We start from the raw sequence: 18,528 nt of genomic DNA, 5'->3' as shown, positions 1-18,528 counted from the left end.
TGTTATAACTCGACAGTGAGCATGATGTATATTACAGATTACGCCGCCAAGTAACAGCCATCAACAAACTGACCACTGGAGGGCTCCACTTCTGGGATTACGGGAACGCCTTCTTATTTGAAGCCAAGCAAGCAGGTGGAGATGTTTTGGTGGAAGGTGAAGTTTCAACATCAACAACAACAAAGTTTAAATATCCATCTTATGTGCAGCATATAATGGGGTGGGTGGTTTCGCTTGTGTAATTTTAAAGTTTTCCCAGTGGTCACAAATGGGTTGTAGCACCCTGTGTTTGTTAGTGTTTTTGTATGGTTCAATTTTAGATTACAGTTATCAGCACTGTGGGTTCGGTGGTTAGACGCTTGCATCATAACCAAAAGATATTAAGTTCAATGCTTAATACTGGTGTATGTGTCTTCGGGCATGACACTTAACGTACATTGCTGCAATGTGTATTGTGTCACTAATGGGTTGTAGCACCCTGGGTGTGTTGGTGATATGCCAACTGTGGCCCAAGTCACAATGCCAATGACATGTCTCACTGTAGGATCTCAGAATACTACCTGAAAAGTAATACTTAATATTGCTACACATCGGGTATTTTACTGAAGACCTCTTTCATATATAACATAAGATATTACATTGTCCTATTACACCTTTTAATCTCCTAGTGACATCTTCTCCCTTGGGTTTGGTCCATTCCGATGGGTTTGTACCTCCGGATGTAAACATGATCTTCAACAAACGGATCAGATCGCTGCTGATGTTATTCAGTCGCTCATGAAGGAGGTGATGTCATGATACATATTGGGATGTCATAATGCTGTTTCTGTGCACTTTGGCTGCTTATCCACGCACTACATTTGTTGCTTCTGTTTAACCTATAATGGTATCTTGTGATTTCTTCGGTAAATCATGTTTCCTGTAAATGGGAACATTTAGAATATTAAATACTGTTTACACAAACACTTTATAACGCACGCAGAAGATTACTCTAGTGACTCGATAGTGGTAACCATGGACAAGTCACTCAAGTTTTAAGCAGTCTTTATCTCGCCCTCCCCCACAGAACATATCCCCCCCAGTGATGCAACAATATTCCGATAACTTGAAATGGATCCAAGCAGCTCATGATCACCAACTAGTGGTTGGATCTCAGGCTCGTATTTTGTATTCTGACCAACAAGGACGCATCAAAATCGCTCAGGCATTTAATCAGGTGATTTATCTCGACCCTGGCCTGGACTCAAACCCAGGATCCCTGGTTCTCCCCCCAAAAAAAACCCCCCCCCCTTTTTTGGGGGGCCCCCCTTTTTTGGAAATTTTTCGAACCCAGAAGGGGGGCCCCCCCCCCCCTGAAAAAAATAAACCCCCCCCCCTTTTTATTAAAAAACCCCCCCCAAACAGGCAGTCAGCGAGGGTAAAATCAGCGCTCCTGTTGTGATAAGTCGGGACCACCATGACGTCAGTGGGACGGATAGCCCCTATCGCGAGACTTCCAATATTTATGATGAATCGGCTTTTTGTGCGGGTGAGGTATCTTCTGTCCCTTTTATAATATTATACATCTTTTCCAGCATCCTATTACTTAAACTTGGTTTTTCTGTTATTCATAGCATCCTGACTCTTTGTATATTGTTTCTGAAATAAAGACCTTATATAATCCTGACATAGAAATCTTTATTTCCAGACATGGCAGTCCAGAACTGCATCGGAGATTCCTTTCGTGGGGCAACATGGGTGGCCCTGCATTAATGGGAGTGGAGTAGGGTGGGGCGAAGTGGTAAATGGGGGCTTTGGGGTCGTATTGGACGGATCTGAGGATGCGGGGTTAAAAGCGGGGTCAATGCTGGCGTGGGACGTTAGTAATGGGGTGAGTAAGGGGGTTATTGGGGTGTTGGGGGTGTACCACTGTATCAGCCAACACCCAATATACATAGATACATATTACTGTATGTATAAGTTTCAGTTTTTGTATGATTTTTATTGTGGTATCCTGTATGGATTTACCGGGGCATATATAAATGTATTTTGGTTGTTGGGTAATTGAGCAAAGCCAGCCAAGTCTCATTGACACATAGAATAGAATAGACGACACATTTTGCCCATTTACAAGTATGGGGTTTATTGATGTATGTGTTGTGTGGGTTGTGCGATTTGTCCAAGGTAATATATGTTCATGAAATCTGGGCAAGGGGCAGTTTGTTACAAACTTACAACCATGAGTATTGTATATGGGTGAGGTTTTAGAGAATCGCATGCTGTGGAATCTGAGGTTTAGGCCAGAGTTGGCCCATCACCCCTACACCCATTATAAATCTAGAGTCCAATGTTAAGTTATGACATCATCAATGATAGTTTATCCTCATTCACATTCGTCACCACGGTTACCACTCTATCAGGTGACCCGTCGTGCATGGGCGGGCAACGTTAACGCCATGGATACGATCAAGGTTGCCATGACAATCGACCCCAACCTGGAGGTCACCCTCCCCAGTCATGTGACAGACGACGTTCTCAATGGTCAGATTTAAGGGGTGTGTCATGCCAATGATATTGGGTGTAGATATTTTTTAAAACCAGAGTGAACTCATGCAGCTTATGGTGTATATGCAATATGGTGATGCTAAGATATTTACCTAGATGTATTATATCAGTGCCTAAAACCTTTTTTTGTACTTATATCAGCGCCTCAAAACCTTTTTTTTTGTACTTATATCAGCGCCTCGAAACCTTTTTTTTGTAAAACCCGAAACCTTTTTTGTGGGTAATTCATCAGCAAAGCTTTGACATTAGAATTTCCGAAACCTAATTTCACAGAACTTTTTGTAAGCATTCAATGAACTTTTACAATAACAGTCAAAGGGTCACTATAGTACGCGACCTAACTAAATCAAATGGTGACCCAGGGGTTACAAATCGTTTAAAAACTTTCCAATTTTATTAGCTTTATTTTAAAGTTCAAACATTTTGTAAGCTTTGCAGCATATTTTTGCGGTGGGTGTGTTAATCCTGTACAGCATAATTGTGTATTTCGGTGGTTTATGTATTAATACCTGATGTTTTAACACTTACAATTCATTCATACAATACACAACTATAAACTGCCTAAAACCAGTCAAAAATACAAACAAAACAGCTCATATTTGTTGTATCATATATATGTGCTGTTAAGTTTGTATTGAAACTGACCAGAAGGTGTTTTTTTTTCAGTTAAATATAATTTACACAAGTTTTATAAATCGTGCAATTTATTTGTAACTGTGCACTAAGTCAAGCAGTGTTAACCAGTATACTTGGAATAACGTTTAATACAATCATATACAACTCGTTAACTTACTTTGTGAACGTTTTTATGTCAAATTTTTACCAGGTTTTAAGTTTTGCTTTAAAAAATGCCGTTTTAGATAATTGCGAATATTATTATTGAAACGTCACATTCGCTATTGTGACATCACACGCGCGTTTGTCCGCACACAGAGGTGTCATACACGTCATCAAACTGTTAATAATCTCGAATAAAGTGACAACAATAGCGACATATTGGCGTTTGTTGAAATGTTTTGACAAGGGGTCTGTATGGAACCGAATATATATATTTGACACTTGTTATGACTTGTAACTGAATAGCCTTTGCTGTATTCTCTCCACCCAAGGGGTTAGAACTACTTACGTATCTTGTTTTTGTTGGTTTTGACAGCTGTTTATAACATGGTAGCCGTCTAGCAATGTGTATTTATATACACATATGTTTTAGAGAAGTCGGCTGATGTAGTGTGGAAACGATTTCGTATGTAACATTAAATGAATGAAAGTAACTTGTTTATCTTCGCGTGGCGGGAAGCGTCAGTCGTTATAACACGCGTATGTGATATTTTTAAGAAATGTACTTTTATAAAAACAGCTCTTGTAAGATTAAGTACTAAGACAAGGTTCAATCATGGTAGATAAAAACGGAACGCCATTTCGGTTGTAAGATACTTTGAACCCAGATTGCAATAAGTTGAATTGCTTTGTTATCTCAATTAAATTATAGTTTCGGAAGTTCTGGTCTTAGATTTTGTTGGATTTATTTTTACTCATACGGATACCTAACAGAGAATAAACGATTTTAATAAAAGCAATTATCGCTCTATTTTGTCGTCACAGAGGTGTTAATTCGCCAACAGATTGGAAATGATCAGTTTAATTAATCTCGTGGTCTAGAATCCTCTATTGTTTGAACAATTGATAAGACATTCTAGAATACAGGATGTTACAATTAGACAATCGCGAAGAACAATTGAAATTCGATCCACTTTCGAATTACAGATAACACGCGCCCCAACAAACGAAATTTCTAATCGCTTAACTTGAGATAAGAATACGAAAACGCGGTTCATGTTACAGAAATGTTGTTAGCGTAAACGAAGATGGAAACATGAAACGAAGGAACACGATTTAAAGCCCAGTGATGGATTCTAGGTTCATTCGGTGTGTTGCAACTTTGGTGACCGTTTGCAAAGGTTATTAGGTTGGAGATTTTATTTAGACCCCACTGAGGCAGTTTATAGACACTTAATAATAGAGATTCTATTCGACAAGGGTGAGGTCTGTAATACGTGTTCTATGCGTTTTGGTGGTTGTTAGGTCAAATTAGATATAATTTCAATGTATATATATCAAATCGTTTTGTCGTTATTTGTTGTGTTAACGGCAATTGACACTTAACGGCAATTGCTCCAACCCAGTGGTCACTAATGTTTATGTATTTTGTAAAGTTATAAGCACTAAGCAGCCTATATACTCTTAGTGTGTAGTTTTGTGCAGTAAGTCTAAGATATTGTACTCAGTTTGTATAATATCTACTGTTGTATTTCAGCAGATTTTGAATATTTATAAAAATGACGACTGAATTACGTCATCACTCGACTGCTCCGAGACCATTTTTGACCCACGATATTTATAAGCAATCTGTGGTCGGGTCACGTGTGCTACAACAGCCACGATTGGTGGAAACGACAAACGCCCCAACCAATCGAATCAGCAGCGCTCTTATCACGGACCACGATATCAACAATTACCTGAAGACGAAGCCGAGCCAAAGTTTCAGACCTGTGACGTCAAACACCACGTCATTGATTGCGTCATTGTATAAACAACACACAAACTATGAAGAGAAAACAAGCGGGAAACTACCTTCGTTGTTCGACCAAAAAAAGACACCAGTTACATCAGTGTCGCAAAACGTAGCCAACAGAAGACGACGTGGGCTTCGATCGTTCACCTACCCTAGTTATTCAACCGTGCTACCTTACTCTACCGTGACCCCGAAGGTCAAAAGTTCAACTGGTGTCGTGACACGAGTTCGGTCATCGGTTGGTTCGGCATCAGAGACATGGAACAAAGTTCACGACTCTATATCAGCCAACGGGCAAGGTCTGTTTCAAACCCAAGCCCCCAATGCTGTAATAAGGTCGGCGCAGACACATCAGAAGTCGTCCGTGAATTATGTTCCGTTCTATGAGATCCGGGGGCGTGGGGACGGCGCGAGTGTGGTTGATGTTCCTGATATTGACATCGAGGGGAAGAATATTGAAAAAAGGGAAGAAAAGATAAAAACCCCAGAGGTGCGGGAAGATCTTCCGGACGAAACCTCCGGGAAAACATCAGGAGAGGAGAGAGCGAGCGAGGGAAGCGTTGATCTTCTTGTTTCATCTCTAGTCCGGAGGAACAGAAAGGAGAGTCCCCAGGATCGTACTTCATCGAAGAAGAAAGTCAGGTTCAGTTCGGCGGTGACGACGAATAAAGTTGATGAACCTTCCTACACTGAGGATCTCATTCGAACTCTACATCAAGAAATGAAGATGAAGAAGAGCATCGCATCTTTGTCTCCGGACTCCTCAAGAGCCATGGATGTAGCAGAGGAAAAGTCCAGCGAAGATTTCATCACCCCGGTTATGAAAGTGGTCGTGACGAAACGGCAAGCGCCAACTGGATCGGAAAAGGGAGACCCCCCATCACACAGGGAGCCTGAGAATCCCAGAAGGGTAGCAAGTATGGCGTCACGCATCATTAAGCATTACCCCAACGAAAACACCCAGGATTTAACCCAATACCCAAACGAATTCTTACGCCGCGGAACCCAGGCAACAAAACGTGCTTCTACAGCGGGGGAGGCCAGAAAACAAGAAACGATAGCCCGTGTTGCGAAATCCGTGCCGAAACGGCAGACCGTTGTCATGCCGAATTTTCCGAAACAGCCAGTATGGCCTCGAAGAAGTTTCTCCGTCCACCCGGGCTCTTCCAAGCCAAAAACCTCGGTCACTTCGGCCAGTGGTTTCAACGCATCTGTACATGGCAGTAACTTTAACAGCACCACGCCTCGAAAGAATGAAAATTTACGTAGCAGGTTATCCAGTGACGTCACTAGCGCTACGTCACAGCGTCAGCGACCTTCTGACGTCACTAATGTGACGTCACAGATCCGCCCGTCCACAACGCCGGGACAAATAAGGAACATTCAACAAACGAAAGACATCGAGACGAATGGGATCGTTCGCGGAGAATCGAGCGTCGTATCTCCGCGGACTACGATTAAATTCGCCCCTCTTTTCAACGAGTTCCAGCCTATACCATCTATGCCTGACCATATTAATTTTTGCGATCCAAGAAAAACAGAAATTATTCTCCGATGGCTTGATGACGTCAACAAGAAAAGAAACATTGAATCTAAGTTAAAAAGAAACGCGTTCACCCGTTCAAAAGTTTAAATTATGTTCATTTCGCATTTCGATGTACCAGGCAAACTTTAGCGCCGCGCGTGTTGGGGTAATGGGGTAATAGACCTACATCCCAGGTCTCGAGTGTGCCTCACTGAAGACCTCACCCTTATATAATAGAATATATGTTATCAAGTGTCTATAAAGTGCCTTAGTGGGGTCTAGATGGTAGCACCCTGGATGTTGGGGTAATAGACCTACATCCCAGGTCTCAAGTGTGCCTCACTGAAGACCTCACCCTTATATAATAGAATATATGTTATCAAGTGTCTATAAACTGCCTCAGTGGGGTCTAGATGGTAGCACCCTGGGTGTTGGGGTAATATACCTACATCCCAGGTCTCAGGTGTGCCTCACTGAAGACCTCACCCTTATAGAATACAATCTCTATTATTGAGGGTCTATAAACTGCCTCAGTGGGGTCTAGATGGTAGCACCCTGGGTGTTGGGGTAATAGACCTACATCCCAGGTCTCAGGTGTGCCTTAATAACAGGCTTAATTATGTTCATTGCACAATGTTTTATTGAATTATAGTGTTTTTGTATCATTTTTGTTATATTTGAAATATACAGTATTATGTTGTTTTCAGTGTTTTGTGAAATATTGTCGCATTACAGTAAATATAGTGAACAATTTACACAACGATTGAAGCTTTGTGATATGAACAAGACATTGAATGTACATCACTCGTTATAAAAATAATTACGAAAGAACTTAGGAAAACACCGCTAGCTGGAGCAAGAGAACGACACACATTCACGCCGTATTGGAAGACAGGTGAAAATGAATGAATGTAACTTATTTATCCTCGCGTGTCGGGGCAGCGACAGTCGTTTTAACACGGGCGTCTTGTTTCATACACCTCGTGCCTGCTTACGAGTTACCATGTATGCAACTTTGTGAGTGATTTTTTCTTGTATGGCTGACAATTTACACAACCCATTAGTGGCCACCAGAGTCGTATAAACACCTATGGTATTTCTATGGTTCTGGTGGCCACTGGGTTGAAGTAATTGCCAATAAGGGTTTTGTACAAAATGACTATGGCGTAATTATAGAATAAACGTTTAAATACAACTCACACATCAGCAGTCGCCCAATTGACGTAGCATGGAACTGTAAACATCGATGAGCCAGAGGCTATTGAAGCAATCACTGAATAAGTAGACGAAACTCCTCCAATTAATCCTATTAATATGATTTCTATGAGCATTACTTTCAAATAAAGCGGGATTTCAAAAGTAACCCATGGGACTTGGGCGTGCTCATTATTTTGCGGGGTTAGTTTTATGCCTTCGTCGGTTTCAGAGAGCTTCAAACTTTGGCCCTCGGGCGGAGCGATGTCACCCACATACTGTGGTCCTTGGGGGTATTTCGGTAGTTCTCCTGGTGCGTCACTGGGTACCCGTTGCCGTGACAACAAGATGTAAAATAGTGGCGGGAAAATAAAGTTGGTTCCAGCGATGGTGGTTCCCCCGATTAGAGACAGTATGACGCCGAAATGTGGGACACTGAGGGCGACAAAGAGCATGGATATGACGACACAGGCTCTGAGAATGCAGCGGCGTAACGAGAATTCTGTGAAAAGAATTTATTCTGTTTAGGTAACTTGACAGTAAGCATGAGCTTTATTGAATACACCAGATACCCATGTTATAACTTGACAGTGAGCATGAGGTGTATAAATACACCATGTGTGCCTGGTGTATAAGAAGACAGCCATGTTATAACTCGACAGTGAGCATGAGGTGTATGAATACACCATGTGTGTCTGGTGTATAAAAAGACACCCATGTTATAACTCGACAGTGAGCATGAGGTGTATGAATAAACCATGTGTGTCTGGTGTATTGGAAGACACCCATGTTATAACTCAACAGTGAGCATGAGGTGTATGAATACACCATGTGTGTCTGGTGTATAAGAAGACACCCATGTTATAACTCAACAGTGAGCATGAGGTGTATGAATACACCATGTGTGTCTGGTGTATAAGAAGACACCAATGTTATAACTCGACAGCGAGCATAAGTACTTACTATTAGCAATGTTAAAGAAGTCTTCCAAATCCTGGAATATGGGATTCAACAAAATGAGAAATGCCATAAACAGATGTGATGTGATTAGAATAAGAACAGTATATAACATCCAACTTTTTGCTAGGTCATCAAGTATATTTGCATTTGTCATGCTATTTCCAAGAACAACAAAGCCAGCTACACTGATGGGTAAATAGATGCACAAAACAGCTGGAAAGAAATGTAAAGGTAAGAAACCTAAATGTCTTGTGTATATATATATTTACGTAGGTCTATTACCCCCCAACACTCAGGGTGCTACCATTTAGACCCCACTGAGGCAGTTTATAGACACTCAATAATAGAGATTATATTCTATAAGGGTGAGGTCTTCAGTGAGACACACCTGAGACCTGGGATGTAGGTCTATTACCCCAACACCCAGGGTGCTACCATCTATATACCTACTATAACTTTAACTTACATATAATTCCTATAACAACAGACTTAGGAAACATGTCCGGTTGTTTCATATCAACTTGTATGGTGGGAAATACACTGGCTCCACCGAAAGCAAAGAGAATCGTTCCAAAAGCGTTAAAGAAACTGTTGAACGTTGGAATGGAGTGTGTGGCTGGTGGGGTGGTTGGTACCATCTGTATCGGTGAGTATATGTATTACTAGAGAACCAGGGGCCCTAGGTTCAAATCCAGGCCAGGGCTGGAGAACTAGGGACCTGGATTCAAATCTAGGCTAGGGTTGGAGAACCAGAAATATTAGTCCTATTTATTGTGTCTGTTATTACTTAAAATATAATCTGTTTTAAATATCCCACCACAATAAGTGCTATAGTAGCAAGCAATCCGCCAATCCCCGTTGTAACAGCAGCCATTATCGCAGCTTGCCAGAAGTCCTTGGGAGTTCCCAGCCAAGTAAAAGGAATAAGGACGGCAGTGATTATGAGAATCCAATAACAAGCATGTATTTCTACATGACCGAGACTTTCAATCAAGTTGGAGATGTTGCCGGCGATCAATAGAATGTAAACAACCCCTGTATCAAAGGTAGTATGTCATTTATATGCTCGTTGGTGGGAACTTGAGTGATTTATTAATGGCTGCCACTTCAGGGTTAGAGGATTAGGGTTCCTGGTTTCGAATCTAGGCCAGGATTGGAGAATCAAGAATTCTGGGTTCAATTCTAGGCCATGGTTAGAGAACCAGGGATCCTTGGTTTAAATCCATGCTAGGATTGAAGAACCAGTGGTCCTGGGTTGGAATTCAGGCCAGGATTAAAGAATCAGATATCCTGGATTCGAATCCAGGCCAGGATTGAAGGACCAGGAATCCTGGGTTCGAATCCAAGCCAGGATTGAAGAACCAGGGGTCCTGGGTTCAAATCTAGGCAAGGGTTAAAGAACCAGGGGCCCTGGGTTCAAATCCAGGCCAGAGCTGGAGAACCAGGGATCCTGGGTTCGAATCTAGGCAAGGGTTAAAGAACCAGGGATCCTGGGTTCGAATCTAGGCCATGCTATCATAGTTACCTCCTCCATACAATGTTCCCACAACACAAAATCTTGTTGCGAACCTGCCCACCCTACCAGCTGCACGGAAACCAATAGTAGGGTATGGGTCTGGTATATATTGATCCTCATATTCAGGATATCTCATACGTAGAATCGTCCAACACTTACCAAGTATGCTGCCAGTGAAGGCAGATATCAACCCACATATTATAAGTAGGCCAATACCTGGGAAAATGTGCATTTATTATATTTCATTATTTTATAATGTATAAGAAGATACTCGTGCAGTTGTCGTATGAAAAAACAATCATTTTCATCTCAAAGTTACATACGTGGTAACTTCTAGTTTGTAAATGGGCACGAGGTGTATGAAACAGAACACCAGTGTTATAACGACTGTCGTTGCCTCGCCATGCAAGAATAACTAAGTTACATTCATTCATTCCAGCCCACCTTACCTGCCCACCCAGCATCCACTATAGCTTTGGGAAGAGCAAGTATTCCACTTCCACAGACAGTTCCTACTATGAATGACGCGCCCATGAGAACACCTAGGCCTTTCTGTGGTGGCTGTTAAGAATATGGGTGAGTTCTAACTTTAAGTTGGAGAACTAGGGATCTTGGGTTCAAATCCAGACCAGGGTTGGAGACCCAGGGATCCTGGGTTAGAATCCAGGCCAGGGTTAGAAAACCAGCGATCCTGGGTTCGAATTTAGGCCAGGGTTGGAGAACCAGTGATCCTGGGTTCGAATCTAGGCCAGGGTTGGAGAACCAGGAATCCTGAGTTCGAATGCAGGCCATGGTTGAAAATCCAGTAAATATAGTTACCTGTACTGGTATCAACATATCTTCTTCACTTGCAACACTAGGACTTGTGGTTCCATTTTCTTCACTCATTTTCATGAAACTAATTGTTGCAGGATTGCTTATATATCTGCTTTTTACTAATAAGTTGTTTAATTTAACAGCCATACATAAAAATAATTTACCCACAAAGTTACATACGTGGTAACTTGTAAGCCGGCACGCGATGTATAAAACAAAAAAAACGATTTTATAATGACTGTTGTTGCCACGTTACACGAGGATAAAGCAACCCGCCACACTAGAATAAATAAATTACATGAATTTATATTGTAAATAAAATTTTCTGCATCCAACCTTTAATGAATTTCTAAAACTAAACAATACCCAACTTTATTTAACTTGCTTACCCCAGCCTTGAACTTATACCCTCTGTTTCTTATTTAAAATTTCAAACACAATTTTAATTCTCAATGGCTAGATTGTAGCTTTTGGCTGCCAACTAATCTATAATGCCTATATTTTAAACTGCATTATGTTTTAAAATTTTTACAAATTCTAGTTGATTGCATCATCCGTTGAAGTCCAGATCAAATTAATTAAAAAGTTAGTAAATAAATATTTAAAACCCCAACTTTTGGACACTTTTGTTTAATTTACTTCTACCTACAACCTAGGTAAACAAATACAAAACTATTTCAAAACTATTTACAATATTTGTTGAATTCTAAATTTTGTCACGTAATACGATGTCATTTCCTGTCTTGGTTTACATTTTCATACGATTGTTTACAAACAATCACAACTTGTTTCGGCTTGCTGTTAATGAAAACACATTGTGATGTCATAACAGTCTGCAGCATTTTAATAATCAACACATTTCTAGAATTTTTTTATTATTTTTGACAATAAAAATTATAAGCAAACTATGCTTACTATGACTTTAAACTTGTAATTTTAATATAAATAATAAATATACCTTTTTGGTTATTTGTAGTAGTTTTGCAAGTGCCATTCAATTATTAGTAAAAGTCATTGTTAATCAATATTTTGTTTCAATGTTATTGCTATATTTTGGCAAATAAGTGGCCACTAATGGGTTGTCCAAATTGCGGACCATACAGAAAAAAACAATCAACCACAAAGTAACATATGTGGTAACTTGTAAGTTGGCACGAGGTGTATGTTTCACTCATTCTTTTTAAATATAAGTTCTAAATGAGTTTGAACTTTAGATAAAGGCGTATTGTATAAAACACACGTGTTCAGTAAATGTTTTAATTTCATTAAAAATTGTTTAATTTATTAATTACAAAATTAAAAAATAATAATAAAACAACACCAATAAAAATATTACATTTTCACACTGATTGGAACATTTATATTAAAACTAAAACCAAAGGGACTTGAATCTGTGTGAAAATAACATCATTTTTAATCATAATTGAATTATGTTGTAACAATTAACAATTCAATGAACTTTATCTGTTTGCCTGGCAATGTAATGATGACATCATAATGTGCTTTATGACATCATATTATGTTCCAGAATCAAAGACAATAATGTTTGTTACACGCAGTAGTGTAGATTTATAAAACTCCATGTGTGGTCACGCATCAGCAGTTGCCCAATTCACATAACAAGGAACTGTGAACCCTGATGTTCCGGAAACAAGTGACGTAATAACGGAATATGTTGACGCCACGCCCCCAACCAACCCTATTAGTATGATTTCTATGAGCAGCAGCTTCATGTACGTGGGTACGTTAATATTAACCCATGGTATTTGGGGTATTGGGGTGTCTTGGTGAGGGGGGGTCGTGAACTTTGGGGTTTCTTCATTTTCCGACACCTCAGGGGTCACAGGGTCAGGTGGGGACATCGTTTGCGATGTCACAGCGGTGTAGAAAGTTTTTCCGGGGAAATTAGGGAGTTCCCCGGGTGCGTCGCTCGCTGTTAGTTGTCGTGACAACATAAGGTAGAAAAGTGGGGGGAAAATAAAGTTGGTAGCAGTAACGGTGGTTCCCCCAACTAGAGATAGGATCACCCCAAAATGCGGGACACTGAGGGCGACAAAGAGCATGGATAGCATCACGCTCGTTCGGACAATACAACGCTTGATTGAGAATTCTATAAAAAATACAAAAAGCGTTGTAAATTTATCTAAAATAGACAAATGACTATTTTTTAAACCTGATTGTCAGCATTGAAGTGGCATTGATTTGTGGATACTATGGATAAGTGCTTATCCACACACTACAATAGCTTACATTTTATAAGGGTAAAGCCCCTAATACTGTATATGCACATTCTAATGTGGGTGAGGTCCTATAGTGCGACACGCCATGGGACCTAAGATTTAGCCGGAAGTCACTCAACACTTTTAAAACAAACAAAGTAACAAAATCCTTATATTCCAGGTCCAACGCGCTCAATAACAAAACTGCACAACCCAAATACTTACTGTCTGCTATATTGAAGAAACCTTCTAAGTCCTGGTTGATTGGGTTCACAACTATGAGGAAAGCCATGAGAAGATGGGACGTGATTAGTATAATAACGGAGTATAGAAGCCAAGTCTTTGCAAGTTCATCGAGTATATTATCGTGTGTCATGTTGTCACCAAGGACAACCAACCCAGCAACACATATTGGAAGGTAGGTGGCCAGTACAGCTGTGTGGTGTGGTGGGTAAGTTTTCATGTTAATATCTATAAAGGCTAATATTTTAGTTTGTATGTTAATATGTTTTAATTTATCCTGATAATATCTGGCACTTTGACTCAGTAGTGGCACTTACATTGTAACAATGGTTGAGTGGGTGGTGGGTTAGTGTTATATCTTGGACTGCATGTTAATATCTATAAATGTAACCTTTTAAGAAATCTTTAACTTAAACTATTAATATCTGGTGACCCACATACAGTCTTAATGTTTTGTCTAGTGTTGTGACTAAGTTGTTAGGCTCAGTGGGGTCTAGATGGTAGTACCCTGGGTGTTGGGGTAATAGACCTACATCCCAGGTGTCAGGTGTGCCTCACTGAAGACCTCACCCTTATAGAATAGAATCTCTATTATTAAGTGTCTATAAACTGCCTCAGTGGGGTCTAGATGGTAGCACCCTGGGTGTTGGGGTAATAAACCTACATCCCAGGTCCCAAGTGTTACTCCAGCACTTACATATAATTCCTATAACAACAGACTTAGGAAACATGTCCGGTTGTTTCATATCAACTTGTATGGTGGGAAATACACTGGCTCCACCAAAAGCAAAGAGAATCGTTCCAAAAGCGTTAAAGAAACTGTTGAATGTTGGGTTGGAGTGTGTGGCTGGTGGGGTGGTTGGTATCATCTGCATGTAGAAGATGGGTAAGCATTATGTTTTGTTGTAATGTTCAAATATAGAAGATGTGCAAAGATTGAAGTAATCAAAGGAATGAATAAATTTAATTTTATCCTCGCATGGCCGGGCAAGACATTCATATCTAGAGGCTTTACAGCAAATGCATTAAGCACTCTTATTCAAACGCGAAGTTGTCTTTTTCTGCTACAGGAATAATATAAACTGTATTTTTTGGAGCATCTGATATAAAAACATATTTTCCAACGGTTTATCTGCCGTACGATAAATAAAAAATATGTTTTGGTATCTATTATAACATTCTGCTGGCATGGCCGGGCAAGACATTCGTTATAACCCTGGTGTTCTGTTTCGTACACCTCATGCTAGCTTTAGCAGTTGGGTGATTGCCCAAGGACACCTATGTCCACAATAGTGGCAGAGATGAACCTGTAACTTCATTATCTTCTTGGGTAAAAGGCGGACATATAGAACAATAAGTATCATTATATTATTACGCCCACAATGGTAGCAGCGTCGAGCCTTGAACCTGTAACCTCATGACAGGCATGCTAACCATTATGGCGCCTTATACTTGTTGGCACACTTATATAAATGTTAACACACTTACCACAATAAGTGCTATAGTAGCAAGCAATCCGCCAATCCCCGTTGTAACAGCAGCCATTATCGCAGCTTGCCAGAAGTCCTTGGGAGTTCCCAGCCAAGTAAAAGGAATAAGGACAGCGGTGATTATGAGAATCCAATAACAAGCATGTATTTCTACATGACCGAGACTTTCGATCAAGTTGGAGATGTTGCCGGCGATCAATAGAAGGTAAACAGTGGCTGGAATGAAATATTACTGATGTTAAAAATAGACCATTTAACACATGATGCTAAGTGTATCGTACAAGTTAGTATAACAGTTATATTCTATATGGGTGAGGTCCCGCAGCGAGTTACACTATGAGACCTGAGATTTAAGTGGAAGTTGGCTCATTACCCTGACATCCAGGGTGCTACAACCCATTAGTGACCACTGGGTTGGAGCAATATTTTGAAGTGTGTTGCCCAGAACATATAAGCTCACAATGGTAGCAACGACAGGCCTTGAACTTGTAACTGCTGGGCAGGCAGCAAGGCACGCTAGTTGCGAACAAGGTTTATTATCCCTAGAACCTTTGTCAACACCTTGTTTAACACCCTTATTTATTTAATCATAATAAACTACAAAGCAAAACAACCAACCCCCTCTATCTCCCTCAAACAAACCAGGGATCCTGGGTTCGAATCCCGGCCAGGGTAACAGAACCAAGGATCTTGGTTTTTTTGTTACAATTACCTACCTCCTCCATACAAAGTTGCGATGATGCAAAACCTTGTTGCGAACCTGCCCACCCTACCAGCTGCACGGAAACCAATGGTAGGGTATGGGTCTGGTATATATTGATCCTCATATTCAGGATATCTCATACGTAGGATCGTCCAACACTTACCAAGTATGCTGCCAGTGAAGGCAGATATCAACCCACATATTATAAGTAGGCCAATACCTGGAAAGATACAAACTTTTTTATAGATTGACAGTGAGCATAAGGTGTATTAATCCTCGCATGGTGGGACAACGACAGTCGTTATAACATGGGCTTCTGTTTCATACACCTCGTGCTGGCTTACGAGTTACTATGTATATGTTTAATACACCTCCCTATGTAGCCTATTTATTCTTACATGGCGTGGTAAGCACAGTCGTCGTTATAACACGGGTGTTCTGTTTCATACACCTTAGCCTAACACATACTCTGGGCTAGAGTTGAGTGCAAGCCACTGTATCATGGTGTCGTACAGCAGCAGCTCCGAGGTCTGAACCTCTTCTCCTTTGGTTTTAAAACAAGAACTTAAACTAAACTCACAACACATCTATGAACGTTAACTGTCTTGTCCGAAGTCACATATAAACTTAGAGACAGGTGCGTTTACCACTGTGCCAGCGCTGGACAATGTAGCAGCATCAAGCTTTGAACCCTGTCTCCTTTGGTTTCAAAGGCACCTCAGCTCCTAGCATATCAGCTATACACATGTTAGCCCACCTTACCTGCCCACCCAGCGTCCACCATAGCTTTAGGCAACGCAAGTATTCCACTTCCACACATGGTCCCTACTATGAACACGGATGCTACGAATACTCCCAAGCCTTTCCTTTGTGGCTGTTGGGATATATTGGGTTATATGTGTACGGGGTGCTGAGTTCGAATCCAGGTTGGAGAACCAAGGATCCTGGGTTCGGATTCAGGCCAGGGTGGGTGAACCAGAGTTTAAATTCTAGGCCAGGATTGGGGAACCAGGGATCCTAGGTTCGAATCCAAGCCAGGGTTGTAGAACCAGGGATCCTGGGTTCAAAACCAAATCAATCTAACTTACCGTTGGTATATCAATCAAAGCTTCATCGTCGTTGTTGTTAGCTACTGGTCCCGACATTTCTGTTTGTTGGTTCATTTATGTTAAGCGTATATACCATACACCTACGCCTGTGACGTAACAAAAGTGACGTATTGTATTCATGATTTATCAAATACTAAATCGGCGACAACCTAGCGTCGACCAGCTAATATCTAGAGGCTTTACAGCAAATGCATTAAGCATTCTTATTCAAACGCGAAGTTATCTTTTTCTGCTACATGAATAATATAAACGGTCTTTTTTGGAGCATCTGATATAAAAACATATTTTCCAACGGTTTATCTGCCGTACGATAAATAAAAAATATGTTTTGGTATCTATTATAACATTCTGCTGCTTTTGCTTCCAGGCTAAATTTTAATATATTTTGACTCTCATGGTCTTAATAAACACACGCAGCTTGGCCTGTGCCCCCCGGTCATTCTCTATCATGCCTCGAATAATATCGTGATGTTATTTTCGATGTAACGCGGCCACCGATGCAATAAACAATATTTCATTGTGACGTCACTATTGTCACGCGGCAAATTCTTTTGTGTACGAATTACTATCGAGATTTAAAACTTCTGTTTAGGGTGGATGGCGTAAATATGCTCGACAGTGAGCATGAGGTGTATGAATACACCATGTGTGTCTGGTGTATAAGAAGATACCCATGTTATAACTCGACAGTGAGCATGAGGTCTCAACTTTTCTGACAAATATTATATACAATCGCTTTTAAACAATGATTAACGTTTAAATGCTTGGAAACAAATATTATCCTGCATTTTATTTGTACATGGCTTGCAGACATTACGCAGTAAACACACAACATAAACCTAATACACCTAACCACCTTTATGACAGGGGTTGCCAAACTTATACATGAACCGCATACAAAGTTTAAACACCCCACCTAACATAACGTTTCTTATCCTTTCATGGTTCGTGGCTTTCAGATACACTCAACACCCATGGCCCCTCTCCATCAATAAAATAACCTACATTTATTTTAACTTATTTACGTTTGTTATTTTACATCATACACCCAAATACACTGTTCTAGTATCCTTGTTAAATAATCGTTGCATTATGACGTGTTTGTCTTCTATTGTTTCGTTGCAATCGAGATAAAAACACCGTTTGTTTCGACGAGTCGATTGACGCCATAAATAATGGTAACTATGACGTCATAATATGTCAATCACCCAAACTTTCTAAAACTCGAATTTCCTACGTCTCAAGTATGTAATACGTCACTTAACTAAACCTAACAGCTCCTATGACATCACTATGGTGTTTATTCTGAAACCTGAAGAACAATATAACAATGCATATATGTGACGTTGCAGATATGCATTGTTTCGTCACATGCTGCATAACAATCACATGTTAATGATTAAACAAACGCATGCATTGTGACGTCACATAAAACATCGACTTTTCGGAAGTTATCAAACCTACTTGTTACGTGATCGTTGAATTCTAGAATTTTAAATTGTCGAATGTCATATTACGTCACAATACCAAAGCGTTGTCCCATCTTCCGCGTTCCATTTTGGCGACTCGCGCTATTTCTGCTCGTCTCTATATGACTCATAACACCTATTCATACGTCATAGAAAGTATACCTCCAT

General features: G+C 40.4%; 3 protein-coding genes and 1 long non-coding RNA gene across 9 annotated transcripts in view; 2 read left to right on the top strand and 2 right to left on the bottom strand.

The window, feature by feature from the left end:
• Positions 1-3,336, top strand: part of LOC100187090 (urocanate hydratase) — an 8,217-nt gene extending 4,881 nt beyond the window's left edge. The window contains 7 exon segments of the mRNA XM_026838867.1: positions 21-220; positions 669-786; positions 1,067-1,216; positions 1,405-1,528; positions 1,688-1,749; positions 1,751-1,870; positions 2,400-3,336. Of these exon segments, the coding sequence (XP_026694668.1) occupies positions 21-220; positions 669-786; positions 1,067-1,216; positions 1,405-1,528; positions 1,688-1,749; positions 1,751-1,870; positions 2,400-2,531 (906 nt within the window). The 3' untranslated portion in view covers positions 2,532-3,336.
• A 4,362-nt stretch (positions 3,337-7,698) lies between these two features.
• LOC100187512 (amino acid transporter AVT1D-like) lies at positions 7,699-11,249 on the bottom strand. Its single transcript, XM_002123055.3, has 7 exons — positions 11,131-11,249; positions 10,761-10,872; positions 10,321-10,527; positions 9,613-9,830; positions 9,262-9,433; positions 8,799-9,008; positions 7,699-8,337 (listed from the first exon to the last, which is right to left on the bottom strand). Exons 1-7 carry the CDS (start codon positions 11,203-11,205, stop codon positions 7,838-7,840), a joined length of 1,494 nt encoding a protein of 497 aa, XP_002123091.2. The 5' UTR covers positions 11,206-11,249; the 3' UTR covers positions 7,699-7,837.
• Positions 8,281-18,512, top strand: LOC113475149. 2 transcript variants are annotated; one of them, XR_003396890.1, is made up of 10 exons: positions 8,281-8,363; positions 8,923-9,026; positions 9,283-9,441; positions 9,678-9,841; positions 10,751-10,887; positions 13,528-13,764; positions 14,308-14,475; positions 15,143-15,284; positions 15,725-15,751; positions 16,709-18,512. It is a non-coding gene; the product is annotated as an uncharacterized LOC113475149 (long non-coding RNA). The 2 variants fall into 2 exon arrangements; XR_003396891.1 differs by lacking the exons at positions 15,725-15,751; positions 16,709-18,512 and having other exon boundaries at positions 9,678-9,819; positions 15,143-15,271.
• Positions 11,851-16,979, bottom strand: LOC100185142 (amino acid transporter AVT1H-like). Of its 5 annotated transcripts, none has more exons than XM_026838863.1 (7): positions 16,871-16,979; positions 16,545-16,656; positions 15,796-16,002; positions 15,078-15,295; positions 14,287-14,458; positions 13,572-13,826; positions 11,853-13,237 (listed from the first exon to the last, which is right to left on the bottom strand). In XM_026838863.1, the coding sequence occupies exons 1-7, from the start codon at positions 16,943-16,945 to the stop codon at positions 12,717-12,719; spliced, it is 1,560 nt and encodes a 519-aa protein (XP_026694664.1). In that variant the 5' UTR covers positions 16,946-16,979; the 3' UTR covers positions 11,853-12,716. The 5 variants fall into 5 exon arrangements, with proteins under 5 accessions (XP_026694666.1, XP_026694664.1, XP_026694665.1 ...); XM_026838864.1 differs by having other exon boundaries at positions 11,854-13,237; positions 13,572-13,817; XM_002123134.5 differs by having other exon boundaries at positions 11,862-13,237; positions 13,572-13,781.
• Positions 18,513-18,528: the final 16 nt, after the last annotated feature.

Source organism: Ciona intestinalis, unplaced genomic scaffold (genome assembly GCF_000224145.3).
Source record: "Ciona intestinalis unplaced genomic scaffold, KH HT000122.2, whole genome shotgun sequence".
Classification (NCBI taxonomy): domain Eukaryota; kingdom Metazoa; phylum Chordata; class Ascidiacea; order Phlebobranchia; family Cionidae; genus Ciona; species Ciona intestinalis.
The sequence above is the reverse complement of the archived record's forward strand: the minus strand, read 5'-3'. Positions and strand labels throughout refer to the sequence as shown.